Source organism: Botryllus schlosseri, chromosome 5 (assembly GCF_051294905.1).
Source record: "Botryllus schlosseri isolate E-star chromosome 5, Bs_hap1, whole genome shotgun sequence".
Taxonomy (NCBI): domain Eukaryota; kingdom Metazoa; phylum Chordata; class Ascidiacea; order Stolidobranchia; family Styelidae; genus Botryllus; species Botryllus schlosseri.
The window spans coordinates 26,682,589-26,701,782 of NC_137240.1; the positions used below are offsets into that span (position 1 = coordinate 26,682,589).

The 19,194-nt window shown below is 41.8% G+C and overlaps 1 protein-coding gene across 5 annotated transcripts in view; it reads left to right on the forward strand.

Moving 5' to 3' along the window:
- The window catches only part of LOC145439890 (retinoic acid receptor beta-like), a 214,023-nt gene that overhangs the window by 124,532 nt on the left and 70,297 nt on the right, over positions 1 to 19,194 (forward strand). Inside the window, exon 2 of one of the 5 annotated variants that reach the window (XM_080317544.1) lies at positions 17,824 to 18,591. The exons of 2 other annotated variants lie outside the window; for them this stretch is intronic. In XM_080317544.1, coding sequence (XP_080173670.1) covers positions 17,868 to 18,591 — 724 coding nt within the window. In that variant the 5' untranslated portion in view covers positions 17,824 to 17,867. Of the gene's footprint in view, positions 1 to 10,982; positions 18,592 to 19,194 lie in introns of those variants that run through there. 2 more of the 5 variants (XM_080317547.1, XM_080317543.1) reach the window with 2 other exon arrangements.

Here is a 19,194-nt window from a genome sequence, read left to right on the forward strand (position 1 = left end):
TAATATGATCAGTTCCCGTTGCGGAAACAAAGGTTTCGAATATAGTCGTTTAATCCTTCGCGCTCAGATTAATTCATAAACAAGACATTATTCCGCAAATTATGAGCACATTGTTGAAGTCCAACGTTACTTCCCAGAATTTGCTGTAAACAACGTTAGATGAGTACTTAATTCGTCCGGAAGCAATATATCAAACAATCATTCTGCAGAATAACAACGGCACATTGATTTATGAAACGACCCATTTTCAAACCCTCTATCCACACAATAAGTAGATGAGTTTTGGCTGTCTACTTCCGAATAAATAGTAGGTGACTTGACGGTTTAGTTTGCATTCGGTTGCATTCGAATGTCTATGGCAAAGGCGTGTTTCATCAGACTGACTAAATCAAATGAACGCAACCTCGCGGATATTGCATTGAGCTGATAATAATCTGTATTTCACGGATTATAATTCGTCATTTTTATCCTCACCCATTGCCTTAGTAGTTCCTAAAAATAGGGTATGATGACTTCAAAGCGGATGACCGGAAATCCGCATGTGCCAAACACAATGCAGTTTTCAAAAATCCATCCGCTTCTACTTGATATGATAAGATGTCCGGTACCAAGCTCACAAAACCTTACTTTCAAACTATTTAATTCACAACGTGAGCACAATGTTGCATATTGCATAGCAATTGGCTTTGCACTGATCAGCGGTCAATCCGCAGTGCCTGTGCGTTGGCTTTGAGAGCCATCCGAAAGCTTAGAAATATTCGACTGATTTCATACCATGAAAGATGTGCATCATTGTGACGACGTGTTCATTTGTCGCATCGCTGCTTTCGCTCTGAACATTTCGCTTCCAAAATTATTTGTTCTGGCCAATCTCCGATCTTTGAGTGAGTAATTTTGAGATGATAACGCCGGATGAAAAAAATCGTATGCAATATAGTTGACACCTGCACACCCTATACTCCAAACCCAGGGATATCTACATACGTAGCAGTGGTGGATAATAACGATATGCTTATAATTTTTACTCAAGTTGGTTTGGAGTACTTACACAGGTTCATATCATTTTATAGACTATTCCAATTTTACGCAAAGCTAGGACTGGAATACTTACTTTTCAAATTGAAGAGCTTCTTGGAGGTACAGAACTTCAATTTGCAATTGAATAGTATATTGACTTTTTTAAAAATTACGTTGAACCCGCTACGTCAATACCAACGATGAATAGATTGGTCACCTCGGCTATCCAGATATGTCTGGCCAAAACCGATTGGCCATCTGTACACCGGTACCACGTGAAATTTCTGCAGCATGGAACGTAAGCGGCATTCCTCACGCTGCGTATACTTAGTAATTCAACGATGGTGTTGACTCGGCTCGTTTATGCGCAGTGAGTCAAATCTTTGAAACAACGCGAACTGACGAATAGCTCGGCGTCCGTGTAATATCTCATCCTATCCGGGATAATCATGGACTATGTTTGGAAATGATGCAACCCGGTCGGATTTCAGCCCCTTGCTCAGGACTCTGATACCTATTTTGCGAGTTGACTGTTTTCGGGAATCGAGCTAACGGAGGAACTGTTTTGCGCTTCCTTGATGCCACTACATGCTCCCAAATGATCAATCCATCTTTCCAGAAAAACATTCCTTTTTCTGGCTAGTCCGATGCTGAGCAGCAGGCCTACGTCCCATCAGCGTATTGGCCTGTATTTCACGAAAGCACGATTCGTAATCGTAACTGGTTTACTATTTGGTCATCTGCCACTGTCAATGCAAAACTTATACGAACATTTGTATTTTTAAAATGCCCAACTAGAACTGCTCAGCGTTCGTTTTTCAAAACTAGAACTAACTACTTTAAAAGTCCGAATTAAACTAACTAAAACACAGCTGGCTAGATTCAATTACGAATCACGAACACGCATTACCGAATTGCAAATTCGCTAGGAAACATTGGATATAGAAACAGCATTTCTAAACGACGGGGTTTCAAGTTTGAAATGGAATTGTTTTCGACCCCAAACCCGCCGATTCTGTGCTAGCAATGGCTGCTAGAACATCAATCGACAGAACTCGCCAAAAGGCGACATGTTTTCCAGTTCGACAATTATTAAATTTTGAACTACTCACTTTTCATATTTCGCAACTAGAACTAGAGCTGGCACAAATACTAAACCAGTCGTTGGTTGAACGTGAACTGACCATTAGTAGTTTGAGCAAGTCTTAGCCAACAGCACATTGCAAAATTCCGCCACACTGCAAAATCTTGACTTGGCTACCTCGCATTTACTCACTGATCCCCGCAACGCGATTCGCCCAAATTTGATCATGTCGAATGAAATTTATTCCATAGCCGAAGCGGATACTGCGGTGGTAACCCTCTGTTTTCAATCAACATACGTTGCATATTTGAATACCGATGTCATGGAGGACAGTCGCAAAAGCTGGCAATCGTTGGACTAATGCCGCGGCGGGGTGTTCAATTCAAGCTAGAACTTAACTAATGCCGTGGAATTACAAGTGTGACGCATGTTGGCGTGTCACAATTCTATTAAGTGAGTTGTGTTTCAATCACTACACGATTTCGCGGAGCCGTTTCCTGTCAGAATTTGATGTCTGATGACATACACGCCGCCAATATATATGGAAGCGGTACTGCATGACGGGCCGAGCAGATTTTGGCGACCGATTGCACCGTATTGATTGAATTTGCGTGAATGTGTGCCGTCTTGATTTAGAACATTACATTTTGCTAAAATAACGTGGCGTGTTCGAGGTGCAGTATGTTTACCAGGCAAGCAAGTAATTGATCGTCATGCTGAGTTTTCATAACTGGGCGTGTTTTGGGGTAAAAACACGTGATGCATTTCACAGAATCGCGTTGCTCGTTAATAGTTTGCCATGAGATTCGGAAGAGTCACAGTTCCTAAGAATGACTTCATAGGGAATGCTCAGTTGGTTATGAAACCTGGTGGCGTGTAAAACCTAGACATCGTTGCAAATTATAAATGGAATCTGGACATAGTTCTCATTTCCATTTCGGCAAGCTGATGCATCAGAACGCACGGAAATCGTACTGCATATATGTTGATCGGCTGGGTGTACAATGTACATGCGTTGATTATCTTGAGGCGCTACTGTAGCTACTGTAAAATTTGTTAATCCGAGCTAATCTTCTGTAAAATTCCAAAGGCCTATAGGCTTCCCGTGCGAAATTTGTAGGACGCTGTACGTAGACTAATTCGCTAATCGTACCAATTCCGACGTTATAGAGTTGAAGAAATATGCAGTACTGCAAACTACGGATACCATGTGCTGGTGTCGTATACCCTGAATCGAATCCCTGAGAAATGTATCCTTCGTTAGCTGCGGTGCGGCGGTAGGGTAAGAGGATCATATGAGCGTAAGAATACTTTCGAGTCAGTGTAAATAGCATGTCATGGCAAAGATTCGGCCCGCGATGCAATGCTGAGTAAATGAAGAATGCTTTTTTTATCAAGCACATTTCTTTTGAAAAGATGATATTTCACTAAAAAATACTCACAAGTGAATAACTGCAAATGTCGAACATGTTCATATGCCACATTATGTGGCGTGTTCACTCTAATATCTATTAGTAATTAGTCTGTCATATCGACAGTGAATGAGGAGAAGGGCAAAGAGTAGGCATACGGAGTGCAGAATTTTCAGGAAAATGGATGGAAAGCTAGTTATCCCAGAAGTCCGATCAACATGTGACAGTGTGATGAGAATGTATTAGAATTATCCGGTTGTCACTCTGTCGCGTAACTTATGACTCAGTAGGTACAGCCGGGGCGGGGCCTACAATAACTTTATATAAATTATCGTAGACCCCGGTACAGCCTTGCAAAGTCACTTGGCATATTTGTATTAGTCAAATGTGCATCTTAAAAGTTGCAGTAAAAAGAAATTCTTCACATCTCCACTGGTGTAGCGGTTTAGGCATCGTGTGACACCACCAAGTGTTTCAGCAATCACCACTAGCTCTATCGTTGCTCCGACGCGATCAGAATGCGATAATCATAGGCGCATGTTGCTGAATTTCTTGAAAGCGGTCAATCGCTGCCGGAACCCTTCGCACAGCCCTCGTCCGGCTTTCAAAGTAACGTTTGCATTGCATACACTCTTACCGCTGTAATCGGTGGTTTGCTGTATTCACGCTAGGCGATCAGAACTACAATCTATTTCTACAGCTCATGCGAAATTGTTAGTGTGGTGATAGCGTGCGTGTGTGATCATGACCATACTCATTTATAAAAATCTTCGACATTGGCATATTGTTAGGTATAGTCGTTTCTTGAGTCTTAGTCAATAGTCACCCAAGTACAGTACAGATTGAGGCGATGTCTCGTGATTCGTCTGTCGGAGGTCGTCAGAAACGCTACACGTAGACATTCATATCATAGACCAGTGTTGTTGCTTTGCTAGTTGGCAGAATGCACCTTATGTGATGCAGTTTTAGTCGGCTGCTTTACGTATTTGTTAGTCACGTTGAAATTTTCTTGCTATCCCGTTCCAGATTAGCTGATTGATTATTTTGTTTACGGTGATTTGCCAACCACGAAACTTATAATATGAAACGTTGCTGTCAGCCAATGTCGACTCTACAGTTCATATTTTACTTCGTTTTCTGTTCATTTTATCTCGTTCATCACTATCAACACGCGCTTCTTGCTTTGCTTTATTAAAGCCTTGTGCTAATACGTTCTGGCCCGTTTTTATATCCATCATGCGACGTACGTAGAAATATTTTCGCGTCAAAGCGTCTTTGATCATGAAATAATTGTCCAGAACTTCGAAGTGGGATTGGAAAATTCCCATATCGATATGCATAGGTCTCGATGTCATAACATTTCGAATACCACAATGCCGCGAATGCAATTTTATGTAATGCATTACGCCATCGTATTTGATGACTCCGCGCATCGTTATGACTCAATTACTCGCAGAAGCTTCGTGACTGCGGCAATTTTCATCAAGCTACCAGTACAAGTGCCGCAATTGATATGAGTTTCGTTCGAATGGAAGTCTTGATGTGGTGTGCTTTTATCACCTTCCTGTATTTGACCATTGCGCAGAGAACTGCGATGGTTAGTCTGGTTTCCGACGATGTGTACTTGTGTGTGAGTTATGAGTGTGAATTCCCCGCTGAACATATGACCGAGTTTTAGAAAGTGGGAGTGATGGTGTATGATGCATATATTGCACTTTTGGCGTTGCGGAAATGTTTGGAGTCTGCTGTCCAGCCCTTTTGCAAAGTAACTTCAACATTTTAACAATTACCGCCAAGTCAAAACGCATCCCCAACCGGTCCACAGACACTACTTTAAGAACCCCTGTTTCAGATAATGTGCGTGACTGTTTCATATCGTAACTTTCTGATTTAAATGCAAACTGGTGTTGACTGCGAATTTGCGCAATCAATTTTTGTTAATTTATATATTGCTCACTTTCACGAACTTAGCGTTTTTCATCTGCAAGTGGGATTCTTGCGGGGCTTCGATCAGCCCGAATCTCTTGCAATTCAAATTGAGGCAAACAAGGAAATCACCGATGACCCCCAGCGATGCGGCTGGTCATTTATTGCGTATTCACGAATGCATAAATACTGCCGTTTAGCATGGCGCTCGTTAAAAATAGCGTGAGTGTCAATAATATCAGACTCTATTTCCCCTGTCGTGGACCCACAGCAGTCACACCAGGAAGTTTTTTCACAATAGCATAAAAAACATGCGGGGTTTAGGGTTGAATTGCAGTTTATACGTCATCTTTTCGAGTTATGTCAACTAACCGTCTGATGTGGCTTTTTAACAGTGGCTTTATAGGCAATGCCAAATGCAATACACATGTAGAATGGGTTGTGCAGTTTACAAATCCCCGCTGACCACTGCAAGATGTCCAATGTCCATACAACTTTCGTCCACTTCGATGCATATTTACATACATTATGGTAATGCTTCGTCCGTTGATGCAGCACTTCAGTTATCCATTATCCCTTTTTAGTGGCATCCCATGATAACGTTTCGATATCAACATTTTATGCGTTATATGCTGATTCAATCCAGACGCATGGCATGTGATCTTAGCTGACCAACAAAAATGATATCTTTTTGTCGAGTGGCAACGGTGTTTGAGCGATTTCGGGTTCATTTTAATCCACCGCATCGGAGAACTAGGTGCGTTTCTTTGCATCGGAATAGCGGTCAAGTATGGAACCGCTTTACCACAGAGATGGGGTGCCAAAACAATGTCTGAAAAAACTAACGGAGTAAGTAACATGACTGCTTGGCCACATCATATTCCTGATCGACTCACAAAAGACAATTCGTAAATTCTCACCAATAATTCCGCAATGTTTGGTGGAGTGATGAGCTTTCAACCCAAGGTGTAATTAACCGTCCTAACTTTTGATTGTCGAATTTTTAGAATTTGTTTGCAGTAGACACCTACGGTACGGTATTTTAAAATTACCAGTATAAATGATAAATGCACAAACCAGTTAGAGATGTGCCTGTAAAAGACAGATAAGTCCATGTCAACGGCTATGACACTTTTCGTTTAAGCGTAATGAGAACACACGAGGAAAATAAAAAGAATATCGGCCTGGTGTAAATGACCATAGTAGTCGACAAACACCATGAATACCACAAACCAACCAACACACGAGTTGCACATTTACCGAAAAACTATCAAGTTTGTACCTCCAAAGTTCAAGCCAGCTGTTGTAAGCAATGGTCATTTTCGGATCCATCGGTTTCAAAGCATTGTCGAAACCTTATTGGCTTCTTGACCACTGTTATCGGTAGATTTATCAGAAGTTACCAAAGTGGCCAATACATCCACATGCATTTATGTACGAAACAAATGCGCTGCATGGTACACGCGTAATGCGCTATACCGTGACAACGGAATTGGGCCTTCACGAAGTCCCGTTTCCGGCCGATCATACTCAATGAAATATATGACGACACAGCGGAGGAGAGTATTCCGTCCGTCCTGTACAGCGTAACAAAGCAACGGATACATTCTCATTGCAAGAACAAATTCGATGGTTCACAGTGAACTGTTACACTGTCGTTTTATTAGAAATTCGTGTTCCATTTTAAATTTCTATTATTTGGTTCTGTAATGACGCGCGCCCGTCGTAGTGATGAACTTTGCCGGTTCACTGGATATGGGATAAAGATATACGCGCGTCACAAAACCAGTGCTTCCTCTTTCCTAATATTGAGAGACGAAATTTACTGTGATTGGTGAACACCGCGCGAGACTTTAATTGGCCACCCCGCCCTCAATGAGCGTTAGTTATACGAGGTTTTCGCTCGGCTGTCTGTGCTTAAGAGCTATCCTAGCGGAGCACGCGGGGACAGGCGGTTAGGGAGAATTATAGTTTCGATACCATTTTCCACTGTGAATGCCTATAAATATGTTTTATCAGATTTGAACTGACTTTGGCTTGTGTCCATAATTTTGTAATGATTTTCGGCAAATTTGGTCCTTCGTATCGGCAATAGACCGTGCTTATAGTGCTTTTGAGCCGTGATTTTATGACATTGTAAATGAAAGCTATCCTCGTGACGCACACGTCACAGTGCAGTTTTGTTGTTTACTTGTGAATCAGGGGTCCCCAACCTAGAGGCCGGAACCCCCTAGGGTTCGTTTGCCTTTTATTCGTGGGGTGGGGTCGCGGTGACGACCTTCAAATATTCATTATCATGCCTAATTTTCCTTTGCGGGCCTGATGAAAGTTCTGTTACTTTAATATTTTCACTAAATCAATATAATCGTACTGTTTTTCGCTCGCGCACGCGCCAATCCTAACCCGACACGTGTAATGATGTAATTTGAGGAAATTCGCTTTCGAAAAATCTTATGATTGATCAATTATGCAGGGCAGGTTCGCGCTTAACCCTCTACATGCCTATTCGCGAGAAGTCGCGGCAATAAAGCCTTCGAGGTCGTATTGCGCGAATCAGCAAAGGTGTCAGTTGAACTATTTGCATTGTTGACCTAACGAGTCACTCCAAGTTTAAGCGGCTTACGCCGCCCAGGACGGAACATTGATGTGATATCATGTTAAACAAGATTAATGGCAGGGCCGCTGTGCCTTGTCAACGTGCAGTATGGTGGGTATTCATCATCGCAAATGTTCAATCTATCCGTAAGCAGTTAAATGAAGGACATAATTTTATCAACATTAACAATTGGGATAGAATACTAATAACGTATTTTTCTGATATTATAATACTACCATAATGTGTCAGTGTCATGTACGTTGCGAATACTATGTGCACTATTTAGTAATTGTGTGACCTTAAACCAGACCTGGGCAATGTATGGCCCCCAACGCGATTTGAGTCGCCCGCTAAACTTACCAGGAATTCAGAACATAAAACCTACTTTTGGATGCAATCCTTGGGATAAGTTCATAGGCTATATAATCTGAACTGGACATTCGATCACTATGAAGCCTGTATGTTTATTTGGATACTTACGTCGCACGACTAATACAGATTCCGAATAAAGCCAATGTATCAAAGTGGGCCGTAGCAATTTCAGGTTAACAAGAAGCTACCGTTTCCCTATAGTTTGGAGTCCAAGACTTTATTGTCGTCATTTTCACATTTACACGGTTATTCTTGAAATTGTTAGACGATACGTTTCCAAATCCCAAATTCGTAAAGTCAATCAGTGCTCTTGATTACTAATCATTAGGGCAAGTTTTTGCAACTTTTGCAACTTTTTTTACGGCTTCCGGCAGCTTCCTAAATACTCGTAAGATATGTAGAATGCTGTTTTAAGCTGTTTGAAGGAATCTTATAGTGCAACTTTTTGCAACTTTTACGATTTTTCATGAAAGTATTTTTGATTTTGGTGAAATACACGGCCAAATTCGACTGAAATACCATAAATCAGCACTGAAGTAACGCTCTTACGGGCCTTCCGGGAGCTGAGCCGGAAAGTTGACCTTTTTAGTCAACCGAGCTAAATGTGGTCTTTTAGTGCAACTTTTCGTGAAAAAATAAATGCAACTTTTGTCAAAAATAAATGCAACTTTCCACGGATTTAACTGCAACAAAAACTTGCCCTACTAATCACCGTTACCCATCAATGATAAACGAGTGGGTATCTCAAGAAAGGCCTAAAACCTATTTGATTACTGGAGTCAGAGGTGAGACCGTCATTTTAGATTGTGGCCAGCAGGTCGCTGTGAAGTATAATTTAAGTCGGTATAACGACAAAAACACGAAGGTGGCGGATTTCGGAGCACTGCTAGTTTCCATCAGCAACAAGGCTATTTCACCAAGCTGCACACTGCTCGGGAGGCTGCGATCAAGACAAGCTTTGTAGTATCCTAAATACGTGTAAAATGTATCATGTTTTGAACTATGACGGCGAATGAATACCGGTATTATTTTTCTTAATTACCCGTCACTTTCCCCATTGCCCAATATCCATACATTCACTGAGCAACATGTATTAACAATATAATTCACTGAAATGCAATTAATACGCCGCAGAATATAGTTAAAAATTTGGACTCGGCCCGACAACGTATTTCTGCTTTTCATTTGGCCCGCGGGAAAAATAATTGCCCACCTCTGCCTTAGTTGGACCATGGCCTACTAAAAACAGGCCATGGTTGGACCCACCCTATATTTGTGACGCCTTGAATTTTGGTGCATACTCCTAGTATCCTCTATGCATCGCCGCTTGTGAAAGTCCGACAATGTTATTTGCTGCGATGTATCATTGCTGTTTCGCTCAAATTCTTAACAGTTGACAGAAATATGTGTGACATTCTGTAAGTCATGATTACCTACAGTAGTAATTTGCTACGCATGCAGCAGTACATTGGTATCGACTATTAGTATGGTAGGTTCAACTCAAAATGAGCTATATTCGCCTATTCCATTATCCACTGATGTTTCGGCGTCGAGTATCTTTGAGAGTGTAGTTGACTTTAGTGGATATTATATAATACACCACAAAACGTTTGCATGTCGAATACGGTGTCGGTAAGCATTTTCTTTGCCATTTTCACAGATTCGAATCATCGAAACTAGAAAAAGGGTTATGCAAAGTATCGCGGACGGCTTTCCGTATTGCGTGTCTGAACGATAGACAGCACAGTCCTATGTTTTGAGTAATCCACACCTGAATATAGGCTTTCAGTATCCGCAAATTTTCATATACCTCTATGATTAGGTTTCAATTATTCAAATCGATCTGCGAAATTAAATTTAAATCGGTGCGAAAATGGCTGAAAAAGCCGCAATCAATACGGGCGTTTACATAATATCGCGTTATTTGAGGATTCTAGCCTTGTTCTATTCCAGTGGTTCCCAACGTCAGAGATATCCATCCCCCGGTGGGCGATTTTAGGAAACAGGGGGCGACTGGGTGTGAAAACGTAGGAAGGAGGCGATAGGGGGTGAAAATGTTAGAACGTTCAGTCGGATATATTTCATTACCCGGCAAATGGATACCGGCACAAAATACATGTAAAATGGGTTATGCCGGAACTGCCGCGAAAGTTATCTAAAAAAATCAACTCGCCACAAACCCTCCTCAAATACCGAGATTTTCAGTAACGACATAGAATGTTGTCTCTATTGGTCAATTTACCAGCGAACAGAGTCAGCTGTATCAATGTCAATAAATATATGTCGAGCTTTGTAAGGGAGCGAAGAGTCGAAAAAGGTTGGTAACCACTGCTCTATTCGAATCTTTTTGTTGCGTACATAGCACTGTCCGAAATTTACGCCATCGCCTGTCCACTATGATATAGGTGCTAACCGCCCCTTTCCTTTCACAATAGACTCTATTCATTTGTTTTTGTTACCACGAAAAAGCAGGCATCAGCTCTGATAATATTCTGATTCACCATCAACGTCCAGCACTTCCCCTTATACCTTATTGCTAAAAAATTCTGTTGCTATAGGTGAAATTATGATCCGTTTTGGAAAAGCTGACAATTTTCAAGTTGTCTAATTCTACCCGATATACCTCGGCGTGATAGCGATGTTTTCTTTGCGCTCTACTTGCTAACTACCATCTTTCAACTTGGTAAGACAATGCGTTGAGATGGGAGGCAATGCATGTTTGTAAATAGCATGTCACAACAACCTAATGCGGGCGTTTTGTATACCGATTGCACACGCTAGCCATTAAATCAATGACCTATATCTAGGCAAGATGTCACAATCAGGTGGAATTCCGATTAAAAACTTGTTCGCTGACTTTCAAAATCGGACTGAAACAAACTCCTTTGTTGGTCAAGTATCTTCCTGTCTGTTAGCTGTTTTGGTCTCGGAAATTTCGTGTCCGGAAACCTTGGTATGATCCGGGCTGCTAATACCAGTTGAGACATGGGGAGTGCTTCAGTTAATTACTCCGCTCGTCGGTTAGCGGTCTTTGATTACTACATTTTTGCGGCTACATCCATAGACTTGAGGAATCGCTCAAATGTAGTCAAGTGCGTCGGAATATTTTCGGCGTACCACTGCGCGCTGGCGTAGCAGTTAATTGTCGGGATGCTCTCGTCGTGTCTACATGTTTGCTAAGAGGTAGAGGTCTTGATTCGGACAGCTTATCTGTAGGCCATTGTGGGATTACCTAGAAACCTCGTCAGAGGCATGGAGATGCACCTCTTCAATAACTCAGGCTCCCAGAGCATGTGCTTGTGCATTATGCATGTAACCAAATATATCTCAATCCCTGGTTGATTAGTAGCTGTTGTCAATGAATGTGTGTCTGTATGAAGGCCGTGTCAATGAATGTGTGTCTGTATGAAGGCCGTATCGTATGGCAGGTAGCCAAAGTACGACCTAATGCTGTACTCCCACGTGTGTCACTCTTCCTCGCGATTTAATTAGTGATATGTGTCAACGATGTACTGACAGTGTGTATACGTTGTGTTATGTCTGCTCGAAAGCTCATACGGGTTCGGCCTCACCTGCGACGGCCATCGGACATGTTGTAATTGATCAAAATCTTGTATTTTCAACATGAAGTAGTTCTCGGGTATGTCACTCCCGGTCGATGCTTAGCGTAATTACTCCGAGTTCGTGGTGTTATGATTTCACAAAGGCGGTACAGATAACCTGCTAAGCCTTTGTTTATGTCTATTCTACGAGCCTGTGGAGTGGTACCGTAGCGCACAGAATGTATGGAATCGTTGTACTATAAGGCCAATGTCCTCAAAATATCGATACCATGCTCTGTGCATAAGGTCTTGAATATAGGAGAATATGAAAAAGTCCGGTGCCCCGTCTGTCCATTAAAGGCCAGGAATGCGTCCTGTTCCAAACCATCTCAATGTCTTATATTGAACCTGGCGGGAACGGAAATCGCAAGACGCTAATTTCGAACTTGGTGTGTCTGTAGAAAACAACCAACACTGCAGCCTCGTGTTATTACTCATCGGCGATGTCAATCCGCGCAATCAAGCTATTAAACCGTGGTTTTTCAAACTCCTATACTAACACACGATAGTATAGTAGTTTTGACAGTTTGATTTTGATAGGTTTGTCTCCAACTGCAGTGTTTTTTAGATTATCTATTCCTCCGTCTCTAAAGAGGCGGGATGATTCAGTGCCGTAAGTATGTAAGGCTACATTGGGCCGAACGTTCAAATCGAGGGTGTAAGATTTCGTGTGCGCATTCCTGTTTACGATGCGTAGCCCGGGTCGGAATAAACCTCATTAATCATTTCGACATTAGAAATACACGCGCAAAAATAGTTCGTGAACTCTCTCGGCTCAGGCCTAATGCGAATACAGAATACTAAGTTACCGTGTAGTTATTATACGTACATTACAATCTGATCCTCCGTTCTCTTGTCTATCAGGCATGTTCAAGCGCGAGGTTGACTAGCTGAATTGCCGCGCTGTTACGTCACGGGGTCACAGGTCTATGACATCGCAGATTGGTAACTGTTGTCACCATAGTCTGACATTGGCGCCGAAGCTTGTTGTTGTTTGTTGTTACTTTACATGCGATCACTTGTTGCGTATTTTCCATGGGCTTCATTTTGGATCATTGGTCCTATAAATGTATGATTTGTCAACTCTTAGCCGTCAATATGTTCTTAATTATGTGTTTGATTGCCAGGTTTCATGTAACGCAGGCTGTAGGGCTCGATTCGCTTCGAATGTCGGTGCGTTTCTCTCGCGTAGCCGCGCTTTCAAATTGTTTATGATATTATAGTTTCTGTTTGAATGGACTTTTTTCAAAAAACAATCGCTCATCGCGTTTGCATAAACACAGACTCGTAGCCGAGCTGTGTCTCGCTCCGATGCGTCCCTGTAGTTTAGCCGCCGTGTTTTCTTGAACGCGCTCCAGTTACCTCACGACTTGTATTGTTTTCACAATCCTCTTCGCGTGTTATGTAATTCGTATCTAATAGGCAAGAGATTCCCTGAATTTAGCAATGTACGATACGCTGTGTTAGTAGGTGGGTTTGCATATATTTCTTAGTGCGTGGCACATATTTAAATCAGCTTAGGCAGGATTGTCGTTGACGAGGTAGCATGTATCATAAATCCGATTTGTGGTGGTTCTACAATCCGCATGGCAATTACAGTTCATTCTCACCGACGGGATTAGAAAAGTCTAAATATATCCGGCGTGCTTCATGAAATTCGTTGGAATGCCTATCCATCGCTGGAGGATATTATTTTCTGCGGCGCTGTTTAACGGTAGATAATGTACGAGGTATTTATCTGCTCGTGAACAATTACGTTTTCGCGGTGCGAGAAATAATGAGTTGTCGCTACTTAACAGTATAACTGTAGTATTAGGTGGCTTGCATTGAGACCCTCTGCAGCCTGCGATGTTGCGCTAGTGCTGGCGAGGCAGTGAACTTGTAATGTCAGTAATCCGCTTAGTAAGTTCTAGCAAGCGTGTTATTTCATGGATAGGTTTGGTGGGAATGGAGTAAGCTGATTACAACATAACAAGTTCTCTGTGTCAGGCTTATTTTGCGAAGGTCTGTGGTGCCGTGTTGCCGACGCGATTGGAACGCATCAATCACAGCGTATGTGTCCCGTAAGGAATCGTTGTGGATGTCATATTTTGCTTATGTGAGATTATCCAAAAATGTTTATTCTCGAAATTTCGATCTTCCTCAGTTTTGGATTAAATCCTTCTTCAATACTGCTTAGCAATCAACTCGTTACGCATGTACTTGAAAACCACTATATCGTTGCGCAGTTCTTGTGATAGTCGAGGACATATCAGTTGATGAGTGCCTTGTTTTTGTAATATAGAAGGTTTTTATACAGTGTAAGTTCAATCCAATTAAGCTCAGTGTAATAATATAGCTCTAACAGCAGTTACAAAACTACAAATGACTAAGATTGCGATAAACATGACGAGGCTGTGTTACATTTTCACTGGCTAGACGCTGAGATATAAAGTGATTTTCGTATAGTCTACCAACGATTTCTAAAATAGATCCAGTTCATCACGTTGATGGTGAAAGCGTCTAATTAATTCTAGTTCTTGATTGAAATAGCACTTCGTGACTGCGTCTGCGCTAGTCTTCAGTACAAAAAATACAAATTTAATGAAACGTTTGAATAATCTACTACCGGATTTTAGGTCGGAATCTCCTGGTTCTGTCTATCACGTTTTAGTGCGGTTTTCCTATGTAACCGTTATCAAGATTCGTGTGGGAGTTAGCGATCGCCGCAACACTGCATGTGGGATATGATTATGATTACTCTCATTATCCCGATGCCACACTGCTGTCATCAAAATCAGCTATTGCGTTAATTAATATATTACGATCCCATATCAGATATGATTGGGCGATCCACTAGACATGATGAGCTTTGTATATTCGCAAAAGTGGCGCCAAGTACGTTGGTAGCCGCGACAGTGACCAAGCCGAATTTACAATGTAGTCCTGTGACTCATAAACCATAGTCCATTCGGAGTAGTATTCATTTTACGCAGCCACTGAGTCAACTCCATCCTAGCATCTTCTCGACTGGCATACTGGGTTTATGCATAAAGTGCGATTTTAACTTCATAAGGTGAAGTTGTCGCGTTCGCGGCAGGCTGGTAAGCTTGTGGAAGCCGCTGGTAAACTTATTTGTGAATATTCGGCGCGCGATTAAGTTGACGGTAGGCAAGCTTCGCTGAACACGGGGGCAAAAGTGCTTTTGAAGCATGCTTTCTCCCAGTCAAGAGTTATGGGCTAATTGACTTTGGTAGTAGGGGTAGGAGATATCGAACAGGTAGCTAATACTGGATTGACGTATGTTGACGTATGTTCGGCTAGCTGGTGATAACATTCCATCATATTCTCACGGGTTAGATATTGACATATAATTATAAACAGGGCTGAGCAAAATTGAGTACCTCAGTTATTTGATTGTGAATCGAGTCCACTATTCCAGTATCAAATACATACCTTTTATGCGGCCACAAAGAATACAATGTCAGTCTACAACTCTCTACATCATGATTTGGTATTTTTCGGCCATGCCAATATCATTCCACTTTTGAAGCTGCGCTGTTGGTTAATCACGACTTCCCAGACATATCATATTCACTAACGTACCTATTTAGAGCAACGTGTTTCGTATGCTTTGATACAAGCAATCGCGGTTTACAGTCAAATAGCATCAAAATAAAATTCTCAATGACAAGAAGCTTATCATTTCAATACTCGAATCGTGTTCAGCGCTAATTGTAAATAGTGAGATATCGGTGATTTTTCCGTGTGTTTTACCCGTTATGATGTCAAAATATGTGACTTTACGATGCAGACCTACATTTACATTTTCATCGGTTGCAAACGAGGTTGAGTGCCGCACTGGGAACCCTTCAGTAGCATTACACGATAGTCGGTACCAGCGACGTTTGAAATTAGATATCTCAAAATCGAGTCCTTGTCTTCATGTCAGTTCGCGTGGCACGCTTGCCGGGACTCATCACTGGAGCGATTCGTTTCGATGAGGCAAAAAGAGGCGGAAATAATTGCGTTCGCTACACGCCTATTTCTTCACTTGAACTATTTCGTCAATGTATTCAATGCCGGCGCTGTGTCGGCATTCGGGTGTGACCGTACTGCGTTGTATCACCGGTACTGCCAACACCACAACGTTTGTGATTGGGTTTTGCAATGCGTCACGATTCTGCATTGGAATCATCGCACGCCTGTTCGGTGGATGACGAATAGTGATTTGCAGGCACGTTACGCAACGCAGACCGTGTTAGTCGAATGGTTACATCACAGACAAAAGAAATGAGGATTTTGTTGCTTTGTTACTACGTAGCGTTGCTATGATTTTACATCGAACAAGTTTAATAGTATTCAGGCTGGTACAAATTACAAATCTCGTTAGTTGGCGGTCAATGGATTACTTTTTGGAGTAGTTTTAGTTCTAGTTCCGTATTTCGTTGTCGAATAATTATCAAACACGTGTCGCGTGATTCGCTAACTAAGAGTCATCACTACTAAAAGTGGCGTAGCCAGGGGTGGGTTTTGGTGGTCGAACCCCCTCCCATTTCAAACTTGATCCGATTCCGATGAAATAAAACTGATGAGTTGCTTCCGAATGCAATCTAATTAGTTGTGTTTAGTTAGTTAGTTAGTTAGCTGCAGATTTTTAAATCTGGGTAGCTCTAGTCATGAGCTTTGAGAAGCGAGTAGTTCTAGTTCTACTTGCGCATCGTGAAAATTCAGTAGTTTGTAAAATTCTGATAGTATTCATTGCGTTGAACACTGCAAATGCTTCTCTACTGATGAGATTTCCCATCCAAGTATATCCTGACGCAGAAGCATGCAACGTTCGGGCTGACCACATTGTTCGCTTATGTTCCGCAAATTTTAATATTAATATTATGAATTTCGCCTTTCTGAATGTCATAGGTTTCAAACGCCTAGTATTGTAGTGAACACTAAATTCATCGGCAGAAAAGTGCTGTAACTCTATCCAGATACCCAATCTTCTATTGGGTCGCGACTATTATGGACTGTCTTATGACCTAATAAAAGACAAAAGGTGTTTATTCTCCGTAAAACAAAAACACGGCACACTACAAGACTAGTCGATATTCGGCGGGAATTGCGATATAGTAGCAGATTAACGGCGTGGAACGGTGCGGTAGAACTGTGACAGTTCGTCCAAGGTTACAACTTAATGTTCGGCGTGAGCGTTAGCTGCGAAAATTCGGTGGCGATTATGACAAGCGGTGAAAGATTATCGCCCTCTGCAATGTCGAAACATGCGTACGTCTAATTATTATCACCTGAATATGACAGACAGTGTTAATTACTGCGTGTTCAGTACTTTGTAACGCGGCTTTTATGTAGCATGATAGGTTACAGGATTTGATGCATACACGCAGTGTAGCAATCCGGATTTTTCACTTTATTTATTTCCGTATCAGAACATGAATCACAATTGAGTATAATATCTAATTATTTGAGTGTGTTAGTGAGATATGATTCTTTAAAACTATTATCAGATTTCCAGATTGCGTTGATTTATCAACGAGAACTATAGTTTCGATACTGTTTTATAATGAGGAAGACAGTAAACCTCGATTAGTCCTATCGCAGCATATAAAATATGTAGCAGGAAGCTATGTACGTTAGTGAGAATGACATATCCGTCAAGCCGTGATCGACCCACAGCACAAAGTGCAATGAAATAGGTACGGTCGGAAAAATACAGGTCGCATGAATAATTTCAAATTATACACGCTGTAATAATATGATATATTCTAGAATTTTCGTCGGATATCTTCATATTGCTGACTGTTGCTGTTCTTACATATCAAGATATTCTTAAATAATACTTGGTGGGCGAATGTCATACAGCTGCCATGTCGAATTGCTTGGATCCGAACATGATAGATCTGATATCGTTGGAAATCGGCGGACGTGGCAATCCGTTGAGAATGCCTCAACCTTCAAACGGCCATGTCCCAGTCAATAAACACAACGTCGACCATTTCAATCGGCAGGATGTCGGATATCCCATGCAGCAATCACACCGCGGGATTGTTCCAGAATTGAGCCAGTATTCTGCTGATATTACCAGCCAGCCTATGAATGTAACATACTCCCATTCCAACGCTATGAATGTCTCGACGCCTTTCACATCACCGCAAGTCAAGACTGAATTTACACAGTCTTATCAGTATCAAGGATATCCCATGGATTCGGCGCCTTCTTACTCAAACATGAATGTATTTCCAACTGACAGACCTAGCTATTCCCCCAACCAACAACTGACCCCAGAAATGCCGCAGCCTTCCCCTCAAATTCCTAATCGTTCCCCTCCTGGTTTTGATTTCGCAAAGTTCGCTATGATGCCTTCGAAAGCCATCGATAACATCTACGCGGACTTGTACCCGAGCTATAAACCCAGGCCCGCCCCGACCCCCGGCCGTAATTTCGTGATCCCCAGTCCTGTGGGGTACGGGAAGGGTCCGAATCAGTATAATTATCAAATGGAACAGTTTCAAGACCGCGAGAGACAAGACGGATATTACGAACGCAGGGAGCCAATGGCCTACCACGCTGGAATGCATATGCGCAATGGAGGTTCTGTATTATTGCATCGGTTTTTCGAGCTCCACTCTTTCTTGCCTCACGTTGTGTACTGTAGCACTTAACTTGAGTCAAATACACTGATTCTTATGGAGGTTGAATAGTATATCTTAAGCGACTGGCAGACTTTAGATATACAATGTTATTTTCAATTCTCTACCAGTTACCGACGATTACCCGTGACAAGTATTCATTTAGATACTATTCATTTGTATACTGAAGTTATGTACCCCAAAGAATCTCGTCTTATGGAGATATATCACAGTGGTATAGGGGGTGCTGTTTTCGTTTGTCACCCTAAATAATTCCCAAAAAGGTGGTACACGAAATAGAGTCCAGTTCACCGAATTGAGGTGTTTGACTCGATTTCCCCGTTTGGAAGGGGTGTGACGTATTTTCCTCCCATGGATTCAGAGTGGGGTATGGATCTTCTTAGGGCGTGTCAGTATGTCTTCCATAGTCTGAGCTGTGCGTGCAATGTATTTAAGCCTAATCCTTACTGGAAGTTTCTAGATGACTTCAGTGCAACTTAGGATCGCGTATCTTAGTATTCTTCGATAATTGATAAAATTGCTGTAAAGGAGAAATGATTACGAA